This window comes from Corythoichthys intestinalis, chromosome 15 (genome assembly GCF_030265065.1).
Source record: "Corythoichthys intestinalis isolate RoL2023-P3 chromosome 15, ASM3026506v1, whole genome shotgun sequence".
NCBI classification, from domain to species: Eukaryota; Metazoa; Chordata; class Actinopteri; order Syngnathiformes; family Syngnathidae; genus Corythoichthys; species Corythoichthys intestinalis.
The window spans coordinates 43,427,311-43,447,863 of NC_080409.1; the positions used below are offsets into that span (position 1 = coordinate 43,427,311).

A 20,553-nucleotide genomic window follows, 5' to 3' on the forward strand; every position below is an offset into this window, starting at 1 on the left:
ACAAATGACTACACATGCTGGCTGTCATCCGTCATTCCAGGGATATCATATTTTGCTTATTAAAAAGAGGACACAAATAACAGGCATAAATAATCCCTGTACAGGTTTATATTCAAAGTATATGGATCGATAGCATGCACGCACTGTTCGTGCATGTCACACACACATACGAGCAGTTTGCCCCGACTCTCGGCCGTGTAAGCAATGTTGAAATATTGCTTATATGGAGCAGACAGAAAACGGATCATTCTCAGGCTTATCCTCAAACCCTTTTTTTATGACTTGCCAAGTCCGACCCTTCCTAAAAAGCCGTGTTCAAGGCAAGCTAGGCGCTAATAACGCACAGCTGCTTGATGTGTGATGGCGCGGTGTGGATTCTCTGTTGAGCTTGTTCGGACAGAATATTAATTAAAGATGAATGAAAACTAAATACTACTGAATATGTCATTATAACATTTAAAAAATTTAAGTGACGTGTAAAAATAAATTATGACCGGATTTTTATAACCCTGTCAGTCAAAATGACAGACAACGAAAAAGTCTAGCGCAACCTCTGATATGCACATTATTAAAATATGAGGGTTAACCCTCAATGGTCTTCTTCTTTCTTGTCCTACAAGAGAAAACCTAAAAACAGCCAATATTCTTGCGAAGCAAAATACTGCTGTGTTTTATCGCTATTTATCAGTAAACCACATATGTGTATGTTGTGACTATGACAAAATAGTACACTTCTGTTGGCATGGCATTTAAAATCTTGTTTTGGTTTTGACTTTTTACGTAAAAATAAATAAATAAATAAAAATAACGAGGCTAACAGATTTCTCTTGGATTACAATTTGGAGTTAGAAGGGAAAAGAGAGTTATGTAATAGCATGTTTGGCATCTAACTACAGTGCTTGGGGCCCAGCAAGGTTTTTTTTTCTTCATAAAAATGCCTCTGGGCTGAGATGAGAATCTTTTTAGAAGCCATCATCAAGACAAGCTGAGTTCTCTCACCGAATGTTATTTATTTTTTTCTCATGTAAACGTCCTCAACGTTGCAGAAGTGTTAGAACGTGTAGACGCTGTTGTTGCGCTACTCAAGGGCCACTGCTTACACACTTCCTGAGCTTTTTTCCGAAAGTTTTTACCAACTATGACATACAAGATGGGGTTGATGATACTGTTGAAGAAGGCCAAGTAGACAAAGATTTGTTCGCAAATATCTATGACTGCTTCAAGGTGACATCCTCCAATTAAACCGGCCTTTAATAGAATATCCGCCATTGTGTTGATGTGAAATGGTATCCAGCAGATAAGGAAGGCACCCAAGACGACCAAGACCAGTGTAGTGGCTTTCTGTTCACTCTGCTCAGCGCTGAATCTCTCGACTGACCTTTTCTTTAACGATTGGATGATCTTGACGGTGCAGAATGAGATGATGACGATCGGGATGATGAAACTAATAAAAATTAATATGACATCGCGGAGCAACATTAAGGTACGACTTGGAAGATCAAGAGCGCAGGCGTGTACGTTATATTCCGGGAAATGCATGACAGTCCTGAAGACCAGCGTCGGGGTGCTCAGGAGCAAGCCGAACACCCACACTAGAAGACAGCCAATTTTGGCATACTTGGGTCGACGCATTCGCCCGTGCGACATGGGATGAACCAACGCCACGTAGCGATCTATGCTCACTAAAACCAGGAAGTAGATGCTGCAGTAAGCATTCATCTTGATGCCCGCGTTGACCACTTTGCACATGGCCACACCGAAAGGCCAGTTAAAATCATTTGCAATGTTGATAGCCCAAAACGGAAGACAGGACACCAGGATGAGGTCGGCAACCGCCAGGTTGCTCAGGTAGATCTCCGCCACAGTGCACGCTTTCTTGTGAAGGCAAAACACCAGCAGCACAAAGGCGTTTAACACCACTCCCAACACGGTGATGACCGCCATGTAGATGGGCTGGCTGCTAGTGAGTGCATGCCAAACATCTGGATCGATGCAGTTCTTCTGTTCTTCCATGCCGCTTTGGTTCCAATGTGCAGCGGTGGTGTTCAGCGCTGGCATTCTGCAGGGAAGCAAAAATGCAAATTAAATAAAGAAGTGTCCAGTGTCAACTGCATTAAAAAACAAACAAACAAAAAAAAAACGTAATTTGTTGTATGATTTCTGAATAAACTTTCACTTCAAGGTAGGGCTGGACGATATGGCCTTAAGTACGTATCACGATAAATTGAGCAGATTTACCTCGATAACGATAAATGACGATAAATTCGCCCAAGCAGACTGTTATATAATTTGAAAATTTGAATCGATGCATGGAATTCAAATTAACCGTTTCTCGTTAAATTTATTTAACCAGCTTTCAATTTGACAATTGCACTTGCAGTCTAAACATTAAGTATTAAAAAAAAATCTTGTAAACAATAAGAATTCTAGTGTGAACATTTATAACAGCTTGTATGACTTGAAAAATGTACAACATTATAAAAATCAATATGACGACTGTGCAAACATGTCATTCTAACACAAATGACTTGCAGCTTTAACAGTACACTTCAGACAACTTATTGGTAATGGCTGCTGTGACATAACTATTCAACACAAGTGTTTACGTCAAGGTTTTTTTTTTTTTCCCCGAAACATTTTTAAATACATAACCACTTATTGGTAATGGCTGCTGTGACATAATTATTCAACACAAGTGCTTACGTCAAGGTTTTTTTTTTTTCCCCCGAAACATTTTTTAATACATAACCAACCCACACAGACACAACCAGATTAAAGCTGTATTGCTCTGATGCCAATGAAACATTTAAGGTTTTATGATGGGAGAATAAAGCAAACACATACAGAAAAATAGCTGTGGCCATTAAACTGTCATATTATATATAGGCTTCACTGTTGGATTATACTTTATACCGAGTGCTTTAGCATCATGAAAGCTTTCAGAGAAATCACACAGAGATGGCAAATAACGCGACATGATGATTGCTACATGAAGTCCGTGCCCAGTCCACTCATTAATTTCAGCCGTTTCGACAAGGTTAGAGCCGCTGTCCGACTCTTTCACGTTCATTTGTAGCCGTTGTTAGCCGCTAGCGTTAGCCTGTGGCCTGGCTACCAGACGAAAGCACTGAAAGCATCCTCTCCTGATATCGTGAGAACCAGGGAGGACAGCGGATGAAAGCCCGTCTGGAACCAGCCAAGAGTTTACTTAATGTCGGGTGAAAGTTTGGCGAAGCTAACTTAAGCCCGACTCCATCCCGTTTACTTGTAGCGTTAGCTGCTAGCGTTAGCCTACTGGGCTTCTGTTTGATTGGCTTCCTGAAAACCACGTGACTCCATACGTAAGCACACTGTCTGCTTTCTTAAAGGGGAATGAACATAGCCGAACAACACAGCGTCAAAGCGGGATAAAAAGACTATATTTTCTTGTTTTATTAAATTACCGAATTTACCGACATGGTCAAAATTACGTCGGTCATCGTGAAGAATTTCGGTGACGGTAAATTTTCGGTTTACCGCCCTGCTCTACTTCAAGGCTAACATCCTAAAATAGAGGGAGCTATTAAGCGGAACCATCATAATACTCCAAAGATGCCCATTTGAACAGTTTGGTTTAGGGATGTCCCTGCTCCAATCATGTGATCGGAAGTCCGGCCGATTGCTAGGCCTGACGTGATAACAACTTTTAGTAGGCGATATATTGTAGGGCTGTAGCTATCGAATATTTTAGTAGTTGATTAATCGATGGACTAGTTAGTTCGAATAATCGAGTAATCGCATAAGGAACATGAAAAATTAAAATACCTGAGCTGAGCCTCAAACGGTATAAAGAAAAAAAAACGAAAAAAAAAACCAAGGCCTCTGAGGAATCAAAGACTAAAAAAATTTATATAGTTTTCATTTTATGTCCTGTTTTGCACATTTATAGGTAAAGTATCGAACAAATGTTATTGTAAATAATTTTTATATACAGTATATGTATTTATTATCTATATATATAAAATATATTTATTATACATATATATATTATATATATATACATATATATATATATATATATATTAGGGCTGTCAAACGATTAAAATTTTTAATCGACTTAATTACAGCTTAAAAATTAATTAATCGTAGTTAATCGCAATTCAAACCATCTATAAAATATGCCATATTTTTATGTAAATTATTGTTGGAATGGAAAGATAAGACATAAAATGGATATATACATTCAACATACGGTACATAAGGATTATTTGTTTATTATAACAATAAATCAACAAGATGGCATTAACATTATTAACATTCTGTTAAAGTGATCCATGGATAGAAAGACTTGTAGTTCTTAAAAGAAAAATTTTAGTACAAGTTAGAGAAATTTTGTATTAAAACCCCTCTTAATGTTTTCGTTTTAATAAAATTTGTAAAATTTTCAATCAAAGAATAAACTAGTAGCCCGCCATTGTTGATGTCAATAATTACTTACACAATGCTCATGGACGCTGAAGCCTATAAAATCAGTCGCACCCAAGCGCCAGCAGTGGGTGGCAAAACTCCATAAAACACAACAAGTGAGCGTTTCACTGTGTACTGTCATTTAAATCTCTCTGAGCGGGGCATCTGCGTTAATTGCGTCATATATTTTAACGTGATTAATTAAAAAAATTAATTAACGCCCGTCAACGCGATAATTTTGACAGCCCTAATATATATATATGTTATTCACTATTTTGCACAGTTCGTCTCCTGTAAATAACCTGTTTTGACCATTGCTGTGTAGAAAAGACAAAAATACCTATGACCATACCTGCTTTTTCAGTTGAATTATCAAATATAAAACTATTCAGTCTTATTTTTTTCTGTTGAATGTTTATCCTAACAAGATGAATAAATATTATCACGCTTCAAAATGTTTGGTCGAGCATGTTTGGTTGTCAATAGGACATCAATATTACAAATTTTGACAAAACAATTTTCGAATTTTTTGTCTTTTTGGCCCCAAAATGTTGATTTATAATTGGTCAGTGAAGAAAACAACAGTTTGGACACGAAGATTATGGTGTCCTGAAAAAAGGGACCCAACCTGGCCATTGTGAACAATTTTATCTTTGAAATATAAAGGCAACATTAAAGGCATGCAAATTTGGCCAAAATAGGCTTAGGTGTTAAAGGGTTAAGGAATACTTGGAACAATTCTCTTGCCAATTTAATGTTATTGCTATATCTGAAACCTGGCTTAACATTGACAAAGGTATACATTTTTGGTTAGATGGATATGAATTCAGATATTTGAACAGACAGAACAAACTGGGGGGTGGGGTAGCCTTATTTATACACAAGTCTATACAATTTAATGTTGTAATGCATATGACCTTAGCTGTTGATGGAATATTTAAATGTCTAACGATTGAGATAACATTTTTCTGTTTTTCATTTTTTATCAGTTGCATATATCGGACACCTAGTTCAAGTATTGATATCTTTAATTATTGGGTAGATAAATTGTTTTCTTCTGTGAATCAAAAACAGTTAGCATTTTTGGACTATAAGGCGTACCTGGCTATAAGCCGCACCCACCAAATTTGACACAAAAACGGCATTTGTTCACAGATAAGCCGCACTGGACTATAAGCCGCAACACTCATCAATGTATTATGGGATATTTACACCAAAATATAGTAACCGGTAACACTTTATTTGACAGCGGCACCGTAAGACTGTCATAAGACCAAATGAACCACCATGAAGCTTTGAACCAATGGGCTGTAAAGCTTCATTGCTTCGAGAAGCTTAATTTGCCCACCACTGCTCCACCTGCTGTCAACACTATTGTCGTCCAACATGCCTCCTAGCATGCAATGCAGCACTACAGATGTAAATAACAATCAAAATTCATGTTCTATGCAAATTATTTCTTCAGTTACTGTTTCAGTTGTTTCATTTATTGCTAGATATGGTATTTGGTAACTCTTTATTTGAAAGTGGCGCCATAAAACTGTCATTAGACAATCATAGTTGTGACATGACACTGTTCTGACAAATAATGAATGCTTATACCAGATGTCATTTACTGTTATCCGGCAAATTATCTCACTTTTGAATGGATGTAAAAGATCCGAGCTGAACATAAATGGAGATAGTGACATAGTTTGCCGGATGACACCTAATGACATCTGTCATAAGCATTCAGTAATGCTTGATAGTGTCATGTCATAATTCTGACGGTCATAAGATTTATAAGACATATTTGGTAACATTTTATTTGACAGTCGTGCCATAAGACTATCATAATTATGACTTGACACTGCCATGAGCATTAATGAATCCTTATGACAGATGTCATTTTGTGTCATCGGCAAATTATCTCACTTTTGAATAGTTTAAAAGATCCGAGCTGGACATAAATGGAGTTACTGACATAGTTTGCCGGATGACAATGACATTTGTCATTAGCATACATTAATGCCCTTGATAGTGTTATAATTATGACGGTCTTATGACGCCGCTCTCAAATAAAGTGGTACCTATTAACCCAAATAAATCAACAAATAAGCCACGCTGGACGATAAGCTGCAGGATACTGAGGGAGGGAAAAAAGTAGCGGCTTATAGTCCGGATTTACAATATTGACATATTAAAGCCACCAAACTCAAAAGCATTGATGATTTCACTGACACACTACATAGTTCATCTTTATACAGTAGTTACTATAGCCAAGCGAATATTAAATAAAGAAACAATAAATACCTTCAATTACAGTCTTGAGCCCGGTTTATAAAGAATCCAATGCGGATTGTGCCTACGATACTTTTCTAGATATATTCACCTTCTTATATAACAAACTTTGTCCTGTTAAAGAATATTGTATCAAGGAAAAAAAAGACAAAAAGTCCTTGGCTCACCAAAGGAATTATGAATGCTTGCAAAAAAAAAAATAATAATTTATATAAACAGTTCATCAAAGCAAAAACAAAATAGGCGGAACAGAGATATAAAACATACAAAAATAAGTTGACGGACATCATTAGAACAAGTAAGTGTACTATAAAAAAGATTGTACGCAAATAAAAATAATATGAAAAGCAACTTGGGATACACTAAATCATTTAATTAAACACTGATCTCCAGCTCGATCATATCCTGATTATTTTACCGATGGAAATGGGAACATCCTTAACATGAATGATATCGTTGATGGTTTTAATAATTTTTTTTTTTTTTTTACAAATGTTGGCCCTCAGTTGGCTGCGGAATTTCCATGCCATACTGTTAATAACTGTCATAAAACGATCAAAAGAAATCCATCTTCAATGTTCCTCACAGCTACAGACGATAAAGAAATTATTAATATTGTATTAAAATTAGGGGTGTCAAACGATTAAAATTTTTAATCGAGTTAATTACAGCTTAAAAATTAATTAATCGTAATTAATTGCAATTAATCGCCATTCAAACCATCTATAAAATATGCCATATTTTTCTGTAAACTATTGTTGGAATAGAAAGATAAGACACAAGATGGATATATACATTCAACATACGGTACATAAGTACTGTATTTGTTTATTATAACAATAAATCAACAAGATGGCATTACCATTATTAACATTCTGTTAAAGCGATCCATGGATAGAAAGACTTGTAGTTCTTAAAAGACAAGCTATAGAAATTTTATATCAAAACCCCTCTTCATGTTTTCGTTTTAATATAATTTGTAAAATTTTCAATCAAAAAATAAACCATTGTTGATGTTAGTAATTACTCACGCAATGCTCATGGGTGCTCAAGCCTATAAAATCAGTCGCACCCAAGCGCCAGCAGAGGGTGGCAAAACTCCGAAAAACACAAGTACACCTTTCACTCTGCTGTCATTTTAATCTGTTTGAGCGGGGCATTTGTGCGTTAATTGCGTCAAATATTTTAACGGGATTAATTTCAGGGTGTCCCCTGCCTACTGCCCATAGTTAGCTGGGATAGGCTCCAGCACCTCCGCGACCCTCGTGAGGAAACAGCGGCATGGAAAATGAATGAATGAATAATTAAAAAAATTAATTACCGCTCGTTAACGCGATAATTTTGACAGCTCTAATTAAAATGTAAAAGTAAGTCTATGGATTATCATGATATCAACATGTTAGTATAAAAAAGATTATATTTTCCATTGTAAAGCCCTTAACATATTTCTGTAATTTATCACTTCAATCTGGTTGTTTTCCTCAAAAAATGAAAATTGCTAAAGTAATACCATTATTCAACAGCAACGATAAACACAATTTCACAAATTATAGACCAATCTCTCTATTGCCCCAATTTTCCAAAATTTTAGAAAAACTTTCTAAAATTCTAGACTTGAAAAGTTCCTAGAGAAACATCAAATACTAAATGCAGGACAATATGGGTTTAGAACTACTTCAATGGCGATAATTGAGGCAGTAGAGGGAATTACTAAAGCACTTGACCAGAATAAATATGCGGTTGGGATTTTTTTTGACCTCAAGAAAGCTTTTGACACAATAAATCATTCAATCTTACTTGAAAAATTAGAAAAAATATGGTATTCGGGGGTAGCTGGGGACTGGGTGAAAAGTTATTTAACAGGCAGGGAGCAATGTGTCAACATTGGCTCTTATTCATCAAATAAACTGGGTATTTCATGTGGGGTTCCACAGGGGTCAGTGTTGGGGCCTAAGCTTTTCTCTTTGTATATAAATGATATATTTAATATATCCAAAGTTATAAAACTCATTCTCTTCGCAGATGATACAAATATTTTTTACAGTAGTGATAGTTACACTGAACTTGTAACTACCGTGAACAGGGAACTAAACTTAATTGAAGAATGGATGAATATAAATAAATTATCATTGAATATAAGTAAAACTAAAACAATGATTTTGGGGAATGCAAAAATGGATACAGAATCAACATTTAGTATTGAAGGTATACAAATTCAAAATGTTGTTGAGAATAAATTTTTGCGAGTTATAATTGATGACACTCTTGGAAACCCCACGTCAGACATATAAAAACTAGGGGTGTCAAACGATTCAAATTTTGAATCGAGTTAATTACAGCTTAAAAATTAATTAATCGCAATTAATTGCAATTCAAGCCATCTAAAAATATACCATATTTTTCTGTAAATTATTGTTGGAATGGAAAGATAAGACACAAGATGGATATATACATTCAACATACGGTACATAAGTACTGTATTTGTTTATTATAACAATAAATCAACAAGATGGGATTACCATTATTAACATTCTGTTAAAGCGATCCATGGATAGAAAGACTTGTAGTTCTTAAAACATAAATGTTAGTACAAGTTATAGAAATCGTATATTAAAACCCCTCTTAATGTTTTCGTATTAATAAAATTTGGAAAATTTTCAATCAAAAAATAAACTAGTAGCCCGCCATTGTTGATGTCAATAATTACTTACACAATGCTCATGGGTGCTGAAGCCTATAAAATCAGTCGCACCCAAGCGCCAGCAGAGGGCGACAAAACTCCGAAAAATACAACAAGTACACGTTTCACCTTGCCGTCATTTTAATCTGTTTGAGCGGGGCATTTGTGCGTTAATTGCGTCAAATATTTTAACGTGATTAATTATAAAAATTAATTACTGCCCGTTAACGCGATAATTTTGACAGCCCTAATAAAAACCAACATTTCAAGAAGCCTTTCAATTTTGAGTTAAAAGTTAAAATATATCTTGATTACAATGCACTCCGTATTCTGTACTGTACCTTCATTCTCCCATATCTTACATACATTGTGGAAGTGTGGGGGAATACCTATCGCAATACGACAAATCCTTTAGTCATACTACAGAAACGAGCAGTTCGCATCATTCATAAGACTGGATTTCTGGATCACACCCATGAACTATTTCTTCAATCTAAATTGTTTAAATTTCAAGATCTAGTCGATTACAACTAGGGTTGTTCCAATCATGTTTTTTTGCTCCCGATCCCGATCGTTTTAGTTTGAGTATCTGCCGATCCCGATATTTCCCGATCGATCGGGACACCTCTAATTAAAACAATAAAAGGCTTGAACTACTTCAGTTGTGTGTAATGAATCTAAAATATATGAAAGTCTAATGTTTATCAGTACATTACATAAAATAATGAACTTTATCACAATATGCTAATTTTTTGAGAAGGACCAGTATATAGATGCTGACTACAGTATAGCGGCTTTGAAAGCAGTGCACACCATATTCAATCATTGCCCTAGACAGTGTCCCTATCTCTTTCTCTGCTAACTTAAAAAATACTCCAGTTTTAGTCACTGCTGCAAGTTTTACGCAACTTGTAAAATGACATAGGCGCAGGATATCAATTGCTGTACTGTAATTACATTCAGGTCGTGTATGAACTGCATGAATGTGCGTTTTACTAACATATTAAACCATACACACTCTTCCTCTGTGTACAATTAGCTCCAATAATGAGCTCTGGTCTGCCGACTGTAATTCCCTGGAGGGGCTTTAAACTGTGTACATCGCATTATGAGATATCATGCAGCTCGTCCGGCAATCTGTTTGGCATAAGGCCATTATGCTGACATTAGCCAAATAAAAGAACGAAAAACAACACATTACTGTATTTGACAATCTACTTAATTTTTACAACTACGTAGTCATTAACTTTAAAGAATTGCGGTTGAGTCATTTCCGTCTGAATCAAGTGTATTTTAATTGGTAACATCGTAATGGTTCACAAATAGAACTGTATATAATATTTTAAATACATTTGTAATTTTGTTCAAAAGAATATTGTGAGGTAAGAAGTTCATACCTTTTTAGTATTATTTGGAAGAGATTCTAGTCCTGACTATTTGGAAAACTCCTAAAATCCGAGGTCACTTGTTATATTGTTGAATCCCAGATTAAGAAAATATGATTGCAATCTGAGATCTTTTACCTTGTAGTAGGAAGATCCATTTTCTCTTGCGTAAAGTCAGTCCAGATGTGATGTGTACAGATGCCCGCCTGCGCTCTTGTAGGAGCTTCCTTCCCTTCTCCGCCCCGTCTGTCTGTGACTTGTTCTTTTGAAGGAAACTGAAGTGATGTCAGCCAAAAACCTATTACTTCACTCTGTTTTTCCTTTTTCACCCCCTCACTTTAACGTGTCATGTCTGCATTTATGGTATCATACTGTGCATATATTTTATATGTCAATGGCTTGCTCTTTTTTATTAAGTTTTATGATGTTTTTTCTTTTAGATGTAAACACATTTAACGACTGGACATCGTACAATGTAAGTTGAGTTTGTCTGCTTAATCATTTTTATTGAACTTGAATGTTTTTATGACTTTCTCCTTTTATTATCTTGTATTTTGCCCTATAAATACCGCAATTTTCGGGCTATAAGCCGCCACCCACCAAATTTGACACGAAAACGGCATTTGTTCATAGATAAGCCGCACCGGACTATAAGCCGCAGCTGTCCTCACTGTATTATGGGATATTTACACCAAAAGATAGTAACCAGTAACACTTTATTTGACAGCGGCATCATATGACTGTCATAAGACCAAATGAACCACCATGATGCTTTGAATCAATTGGCTGCAAAGCTTCATTGCTTCAAGAAGCGTCATTTGGCCGTCATTGCTTCCTTGGGGGAGACGGTCAACCTCTGCTGCTACCTGCTGTCAACACGGTTGTCGTCTAACATGCCTCCTAGCATGCATTGCAGCGCTCCAAATGTAAATAACAATCAAAATTCATGTTCTGTACTAATTATTTCTTCAGTTACTGATCCAGCTGTTTCATTAATTGCTAGTTATGGTATTTGGTAACACTTTACTTTACTTTACAGAGGCGCCATTAGACTGTCATTAGACAACAATAATTATTACATGATACTGTCATGAGCATTATTGAATGCTTATAACATGTAATTTAGTGTTATCCGGCAAATTATCTAACTTTTGAATGGATGTAAAAGATCCAAGCCGGACATAAATGGAGTTAGTGACATAATTTGCCGAATTAATTCCATCTGTCATAAGCATTCGATAATGCCCATGATAGTGTTATGTCGTAATTATGACGGTCTTATGATGCCGCTGTCAAATAAAGTGTTACCTATTAACCCAAATAAATCAACAAATAAGTTGCACTGGACTATAAACCGCGGGATTCAAAGCGAAGGAAAAAAGTAGCGGCCTATAGTCTGAAAATTACGGTAAGTAGATTTTTGGAAGATTTAAAAAAAACCTGAAATAGTTACTTTGATTTTTGTTGATACCAAATCACATTTGTAACAGTTTTGCTCGAAATTAACTAAGATGTAATTGCAAACAATTTTCTAACATGTAGGTAGTCCCCGGGTGACAACGTACCAGACTTACATGATTTCCCGCTTCCTTGTATTAATGCTGCTGCTGCTGCTGTCCCCCAGCATGGACTCCTCTTGCGAGTCCCAATCCGTTTTTCTGAGTTCAGACGGCTGGTTCGCTGTAAGAGAGGGGACGCCGGCGACCTGAACGGCCATGATATCCCCCTTCTCTCGCCTCGCTGCACTTTCCACAGCGCCTTTTTCTCTCAGAAAGGTGACTCACTTGCGAGTAAAGCCCAAATATATATATTAGGGCTGTCAAAATTATCGCGTCACGGGCGGTAATTAATTTTTTTAATTAATCACGTTAAAATATTTGACGTAATTAACGCACATGCCCCACTCAAACAGATTAAAATGACAGCAGTGTAATGTCCACGTGTTACTTGTTTTTTGGTTTTTGGCGCCCTCTGCTGGCGCTTGGGTCCAAATGATTTTATGGTTTTCAGCACAATGAGTGAGCATTGTGTAATTATTGACATCAACAATGGTGAGCTACTAGTTTTATTTTTGTTTGAAATTTTTACAAATTTTAATAAAACAAAAACATTAAGAGGGGTTTTAATATAAAATTTCTATAACTTGTACTAACATTTATCTTTTAAGAACTACAAGTCTTTCTATCCATGGATCACTTTAACAGAATGTTAATCATGTTAATGCCATCTTGTTGATTTATTGTTATAATACACAAATACAGTACTTGTGTACCCGTATGTTGAATGTATGTATCCGACTTGTCTTATCTTTCCATTCCAACAATAATTTACAGAAAAAAATGGCATATTTTATAGATGGTTTGAATTGTGATTAATTAATTTTCAAGCTGTAATTAACTCAATTAAAAAATTTAATCGTTTGACAGCTCTAATATATGTATATTTATGTATGTATATATATATATATATATATATATATATATATATATATATTAGGGCTGTCAAAATTATCGCGTTAACGCGCGGTAATTACTTTTTTAAATTAATTACGTTAAAATATTTGACGCAATTAACGCACATGTCCCGCTCAGACAGTATTCTACCTTTTGGTAAGTTTTACAGCAAGGCTTTTTGTGCTGTCTAACAGCGAACTCTTGTGGTCTCTTTGCGACATGGTTTATTGTGTTCTTGCCAGTTCAATATGGCTGCTAGACATCTCGGGCTGACGCCTACGTTGTGCTTATATGATCCTTGGACAAGATTTGTCCGTAAGTATGGTTGTTGTAAAGAATGTACATATTACGTAAGTAAGCGAAATGTTATATTTTTTGTGTGAGACGCTTTTTGTTTATGTTTAGTGAACCTCTATAGCGTGCTAAGCTAACGTTGTTGCTAATGCAATGCTTGTGTACTTTTTTTTTTGTAGTTTTACGACTGTCTAAAGAGGACAATGGTTTGAGGCCATTTTATTAATAAATCAGATGAAAAAGGAAGAAGTCTGATTATTAAGGTGTCGTTCACTAGCTGTCTAGCTTTGGAAAAAGTAGACGCTTCGGAGTGAGGACAGCATAGACAGATTTAAATGACAGTAGAGTGAAATGCCCACTACAGTCCTTATGTACCGTATGTTGAATGTATATATCCATCTTGTGTCTCATCTTTCCATTCCAACAATTTATTTGACAGAATATATATATAATTTACAGAAAAATATGGCATATTTTATAGATGGTTTGAATTGCGATTAATTGCGATTAATTACGATTAATTAATTTTTGAGCTGTAATTAACTCGATTAAAAATTTTAATCATTTGACAGCCCTAATATATATATAAATATATATATATATATATATATATATATATATATATATATATATTTTTTTTTTTTTTAAAAGCCTGAATAGTCACTGAATATAACGGCATTTAACATAACGTACTTAACATACCTCACAATATCTTATTTTTTTTACTTTATCTTATTAATATGGCGAATAAGACATGTTTTGGACAGTTATTTTGGAGTTTAGGGGGTATCTTTGGGTACTTAAAGGGTTCATTCCAACTTAAGCGGAAATTCGGGTTACATTGCCAGCCTAAGAACAGAACTCGTTTGTAATCCGCAGACTACAAGTATTTATTTTAGTCATTACGCCCCCCCCCAGGTCTGGAACTCCCTACCCCCTGATCTTCGCAGCATATCTACCCTATCACTTTTCAAATCTAAACTGAAAACACACCTGTTCACTCTTTCTTACCCACCATAACCCCTAGCTCTGTTATATTTTTACTTCTTTTTATTGTGCTTTTAATGTTTTATCCTTTTAATACCTTTTTATCGTACTGTGACTCCATGTATCTTGTGAAGCGTCTTTGTGTGTCTTGAAAAGCGCTTAGAAATAAAATGTATTATTATTATTATTATTATTATTATTTTCAATTTTCTCCTTTCTCCTTTTATTTACGTTTTTCTCATTAATAATTCAAGATACAATACTTATTTTTCTACATAAAACTCAATTTCGTTCCCTTATCAAATTACATTTTCTTCTCTGAATATTAGGATTTTTATTCAAGGAAAATTCGAAGTCATCACCCCACCATTTTAAATGGAATTTTGAGGTGTTAATTTGACTGGAGTAAAATACACAAAGCGAAAAAACAATTCACACCGTTTCTTAAAATCTCACATGGAACCAGTTTTGAACCCCTTCGGACCTGAGCATGCTGCTGAAGGGCATGACGCGTTCGCGTCTCTAAATCAATAAATACACTGAATTTAGTTGCTATTGCCACTTCTGGGAGATCATTGGTCGGAATTTTTCCTAATCAAAGTTAAAATTAGTTAAAGTTAAAAAGTCAATTTCACATAGAGCTACTTGAAAGCAGGGATTTCAGCCTCTCTCCCAGTTTTTATTTGGCAGCCATAGACCACGGAAAACCGGAGATAGGATCATTTTAATTGCATGGTAGGAAATATGTTTTGCCCACTAGAGGGCACTCATGCTCTTTGGACGGGTGATGTTTTATTTCTGTAGATATTTCTAGTTAGAACTTCAATAATTTTTGTGTATTTTTTAGGCTTAATATGGTCATGTAATAGGTTACAGTACAGTATAATAATACGTTTATATACTGTGGATGATGTTGTGCTGAAAAAAACAAAACAAATTACACCACTATGACGATTACTTTTACGTGTACAATATTATTTTGAAGTAACACTTCTGTTACTTGAGTAAAGTTTTTGGCTACTTTACCCACCTCTGCTTTTTTTTGACATTTGAGTTACTACAGTTAATCTATAGCAAATTGTGACATCGACCAGACAAACACCATCCTCCAGCCAGCTGATGACTAATAAGGAGATGATCTGCCCAACACAAATACCTAACATTAAAAATAGAGTTCTGCTTTTTTATTTTGAGTGGAAAAAAACGTGATCCAACATCTCTGTTGAATAGAGAAGACAAATAGGATAGAAGCTGTTTGGAAGCAACAGTTTTGTCTTTCACAATTTAAAAAAAAAATATAGAAAATACGTTGTATGCATTCTTGTAGGATATTTTGTGTGGAAAAATTTGTAGGATTTTCCTCCTAATATTTTGACGCAATTCTTCTTTGTAACTTTTAGGTAAATCTGGGATTTTAATAGTGTTGCACCGACAGCATGTTTTGGCCCTGATACCGATACCTGGGTGTGCGCTATTGGCCGATACCGATACCACTCCGTTTATGTACCGTATTGGCCCGAATATAAGACGGCCCTGATTATAAGACGACCCCCTTTTTCAAGACTCAAGTTTGAAAAGACTTTTTGAACACCAAATTAATTTTTATACAGAAAATAATTACAGTACATCTGAAACATGATTATAACAATGTATTTGAGAGAAAAAGCATGCCATTTTGCCTCATTCAAATCTTAAACTTAAGTGCAATCACATTTGTAAATGAAGGGCTTCAGGTTTTTGAAATGTAAATAAACCAATCTATTGTGATAAAACAACAAAATTGCAATAACTGCATTAACCATCAAAGTGAAGTCTAACTGTAACTAGTCTTGAAACAAATTTGAATAAGGAAAAACATTGTAATAAAATAATGCAAACTGGTTAAACTTGAGAGTAGCTGAGATCTGTCATGACAGAACATCACTTCAATGATATCTGGCGCCATCTAGCATCGTGAATGGGTATAATGTCTAGACCGCGAATATAAGACGACCCCCACTTTTTCAGTCTTATTTCAATGCAAAAAACACTGTCTTATATTCGGGCCAATACGGTACAGTGGGGGAAATAAGTATTTAGTCAGCCACTAATTGTGCAAGTTCTCCCACTTGAAAATATTAGCGAGGCCTGTAATTGTCAACATGGTTAAACCTCAACCATGAGAGACAAAATGTGGGGAAAAAAAAAACAAAAAACCCCCAGAAAATCACATTGTTTGATTTTTATTTATTTGCGAATTATGGTGGAAAATAAGTATTTGGTCAATACCAAAATTTAATCTCAATACTTTGTTATGTACCCTTTTTTGGCATTAACGGAGGCCAAACGTTTTCTGTAACTCTTCACAAGCTTTTCACACACTGTTGCTGGCATTTTGGCCCATTCCTCCATGCAGATCTCCTCTAGAGCAGTGATGTCTTGGGGCTGTCGTTGGGCAACACGGACTTTCAACTCCCTTCGCAGATTTTCTTTGGGGTTGAGACCTGGAGACTGGCTAGGCCACTCCAGGACCTTAAAATGCTTCTTACGAAGCGACCCCTTTGTTGCCCTGGCTGTGTGTTTGGGATCATTGTCATGCTGAAAGACCCAGCCACGTCTGATCTTCAATGCCTTTGCTGGTGGAAGGAGATTTTCACTCAAAATCTCTCGATACACGGCCCCATTCATTCTTTCCGTTACACAGATCAGTCGTCCTGGTCCCTTTGCAGAAAAACAGCCCCAAAGCATGATGTTTCCACCCCCATGCTTCACAGTGGGTATGGTGCAATTCAGTATTCTTTTTCCTCCAAACAAGAGAACCTGTGTTTCTACCCAAAAGTTCTATTTTGGTTTCATCTGACCATAACACATTCTCCCAGTCCTCTTCTGGATCATCCGAATGCTCTCTAGCGAACCACAGACGGGCCTGGACAGGTACTTTCTTCAACAGGGGGACACGTCTGGCAGTGCAGGATTTGAGTCCCTGGCGGCGCATTGTGTTACTGATAGTAGCCTTTGTTACTGTGGTCCCAGCTCTCTGTAGGTCATTCACTTGGTCCCCCCGTGTGGTTCTGGGATTTTCGGTCACTGTTCTTGTTATAATTTTTACGCCACGGGGTGAGGAGAGAGTTGAAAGTCCGTGTTTCCCAATGACAGTCCCAAAACATCACTGCTCTAGAGGAGATCTGCATGGAGGAATGGGCCAAAATACCAGCAACAGTGTGTGAAAAGCTTGTGAAGAGTTACAGAAAACGTTTGGCCTCCATTATTGCCAACAAAGGGTACATAACAAAGTATTGAGATGAACTTTTGGTATTGACCAAATACTTATTTTCCACCATGATTTGCACATAAATTCTTTAAAAATCAAACAATGTAATTTTCTGTTTTTTTTTCCCCCACATTCTTTCTCTCATGGTTGAGGTTTACCCATGTTGACAATTACAGGCCTCTCTAATGTTTTCAAGTGGGACAACTTGCACAATTAGTGGTTGACTAAATACTTATTTGCCCCACTGTATATATTTTTCAAAGAGTTACATACTTGGATGAGAATCATTGCTACCATGGCTTTGTCAGGCTGCTGCTTACCTTTGCGAAACAGGAAAAAACTGTTGTAGAACTGTTTATTGCCAACCTGGTATGGGCGACAATAGTTGAATAAAACTTTGGCTCTCAAAGACAAAAATAGTGCTAAATTTGTGAAATTAAAACATGTATAATACTAGCCCATCATTAAGACAGTAAAAATACATTCATAATATTAAACTCGGAATGAACTGAATAAACTTTTTAATCCCCTCAAAGGCCAAAAAGTACAAGTTTCATGAAATTATAAGTAAGAATAATAATAACTAACCACAGAATCCTGTCTCTCTATTAGCCTCCCTCTTTGTGCACCGGCAGGGCCTGGTCGGGCCCAAAATGTCAATTATTTACGTTCGGTTCGGGTCGGGCTTTTATTTATTTTTTCTTAAATAAATATATATTTATATATGTATACTAAAATGACATATGGATGTTAAACTAAGGAATACTTGTGATAAAATAAATGATTTGGATAAAACAGAAGGCGCTGTATGGTAATTGCAAACAGGAGCCGCAGACGCAGAGCCAGTGCATGCCTGCGCACGTGAACGCCGTGGCCCCGTCCTCTTTTTAATCTTCCCCTGGCGCCCTCTGCGAGTCTGCATCCTAGTATTTCCTTTTCTATATGGAGCAGCAAGAAGTGAAAAACAAACTAAAGCTGGGGGAATTGAAAAGGCAAACATGCCCCGGTAGGAGTGGGATATGGAAAGGTTTCAAATTGATCGGTGAAGATGCTATACTGTGTCGGCTTCGCTCAGTGTAAACGAATGTGGTGCTTTGCTTAACATACGAGAAATATATTTAACTTTTCCAGCAATATTTCGTTGTGTAAATGCATTTACTGTCTAATGATTAGGGTCGGGCATCGAGCATCGATGGGAACCGGTTCTAACACTCTGATGCTCCCGGAATCGTTCGAATTTTAAAATTTCAGTTCCTTGTTTCGATGCCCACACCGCCGAGCGGAAAAAAATTGCTCGAGTTTAAAGACTGATATTTATATACAAGTTAGAATTAGCCCTGTGAGAAGTTCGTTTAATTTAAAAAAATCATCGAGAAGTTAAGACTTTAATATAAATATGCAATTTTTTTGACGCTGCATTTTTTTCTTTGACCCTGCCTATTAAAAGAATCGGAATTGAGAATCGTTCGAAACTGCAATCGAAATGTGGAATCGGAATCGTTCAATTTCAAACCATGCCCAACCCTAATAATGATCATAAAAATATGTAGACTATTTAAACTAGAGATGTCCCGATCGATCGGGTCCGATCACGTCATTTTCAAAGTATCGGAATCGGCAAAAAAGTATCGGCCATGCCTTTTTTAAATATATATATATATATATATATATCTTAATTAAATGGTTTTCTAATTGTATTTAACGTCACAGACATAATATGTTACACTCATCCAGAGTCTTTAGTTTAGGCTTAAGGTAGGGTTATCAAATTTATCCCGATAACGGCGGCAATTAATTTTTTAAAATATGTGTCACGTTAAAATATTTAACGCAATTAATGCATGCGCTGCATGACCCACTCACTCATTGTCGCGCTCAATTTGTAATGACGCCGTTTTACCTATATAGAGAGATATAAGGCAGCGCAAAATGAGTAGAGTGATGCTTTGGCAGCCTTTGGAGCCTTTTATTAATTGGCTAAAGCCTTGCCCTCCCTCTCCCTATGATTAGAAATATCATGGGAAGCAATGTGGGGAAGCAAGGTGGCAATTGATCTTTGTCTTAACACCTTATGTTATTTCCCAACGCAGAGAAGATATAGCAATTGGTAGCACGTTGCACAGTCATGGTTCCCCTTCCCATCATGCATTTGGGATGGCCACAGTATCATTTACTGAAAGCTCAACAAATACACTAGATGGCAATATTTAGTCACAATATACAAAGTCACAAGTCTTTCTATCCGTGGATCCCTCTCACAGAAAGAATGTTAATAATGTAAATGCCATCTTGATGTAAATGCCATCATAATAAACAAATACAGTACTTATGTACTGTATGTTGAATGTACATATTCGTCCGAGTTTTACTCATTTTTTTCTTAATGCATTGCCAAAATGTATATGACCGGGGAAAAATTATCGGGAATGATTGGAATTGAATCGAGAGCAAAAAAAAAGCAATCGGATCGGGACATATCGGGTTCGGCAGATACTCAAACTAAAACGATCGGGATCGGATCGGGAGCAAAAAAACATGATCGGAACAACCCAAGATGAAACAGTTTTAAAACTTATACATGTCGAAAATAGACGGAAGGGAACTAATGCAATAACGGGAGCAATTTTAACAACTTTAACGATTGATTCACAACATTAAATGACTTTCACAAGTTGCAAAGGCTGTTATCTAGTTATTATTATTATCTAGTTATCGCAATATCCGCAATACCCCTGTTGTCTCATAAACCCTTTAAATTTGAGATTGTGTGACCATTTT

General features: G+C 36.1%; 1 protein-coding gene across 3 annotated transcripts; it reads right to left on the minus strand.

The window, feature by feature from the left end:
- Window positions 1-315: 315 nt before the first annotated feature.
- On the minus strand, window positions 316-11,019 carry bdkrb2 (bradykinin receptor B2). 3 transcript variants are annotated; one of them, XM_057858825.1, is made up of 2 exons: window positions 10,930-11,019; window positions 316-2,059 (listed from the first exon to the last, which is right to left on the minus strand). In XM_057858825.1, exons 1-2 carry the CDS (start codon window positions 10,947-10,949, stop codon window positions 1,021-1,023), a joined length of 1,059 nt encoding a protein of 352 aa, XP_057714808.1. In that variant the 5' UTR covers window positions 10,950-11,019; the 3' UTR covers window positions 316-1,020. The 3 variants fall into 3 exon arrangements, with proteins under 3 accessions (XP_057714808.1, XP_057714809.1, XP_057714807.1); XM_057858826.1 differs by lacking the exon at window positions 10,930-11,019 and adding an exon at window positions 6,739-6,887; XM_057858824.1 differs by lacking the exon at window positions 10,930-11,019 and adding an exon at window positions 3,457-3,577.
- Window positions 11,020-20,553: the final 9,534 nt, after the last annotated feature.

Coding starts and splice junctions, on each gene's coding strand:
- bdkrb2 (XM_057858824.1), bottom strand. CDS start 3,479: ATGACCGACGTAATTTTGACCAT. Junction 2,060..3,456: donor ACCGACGTAATTTTGACCAT/GTCGGTAAATTC, acceptor GCTTCCCTGCAG/AATGCCAGCGCTGAACACCA.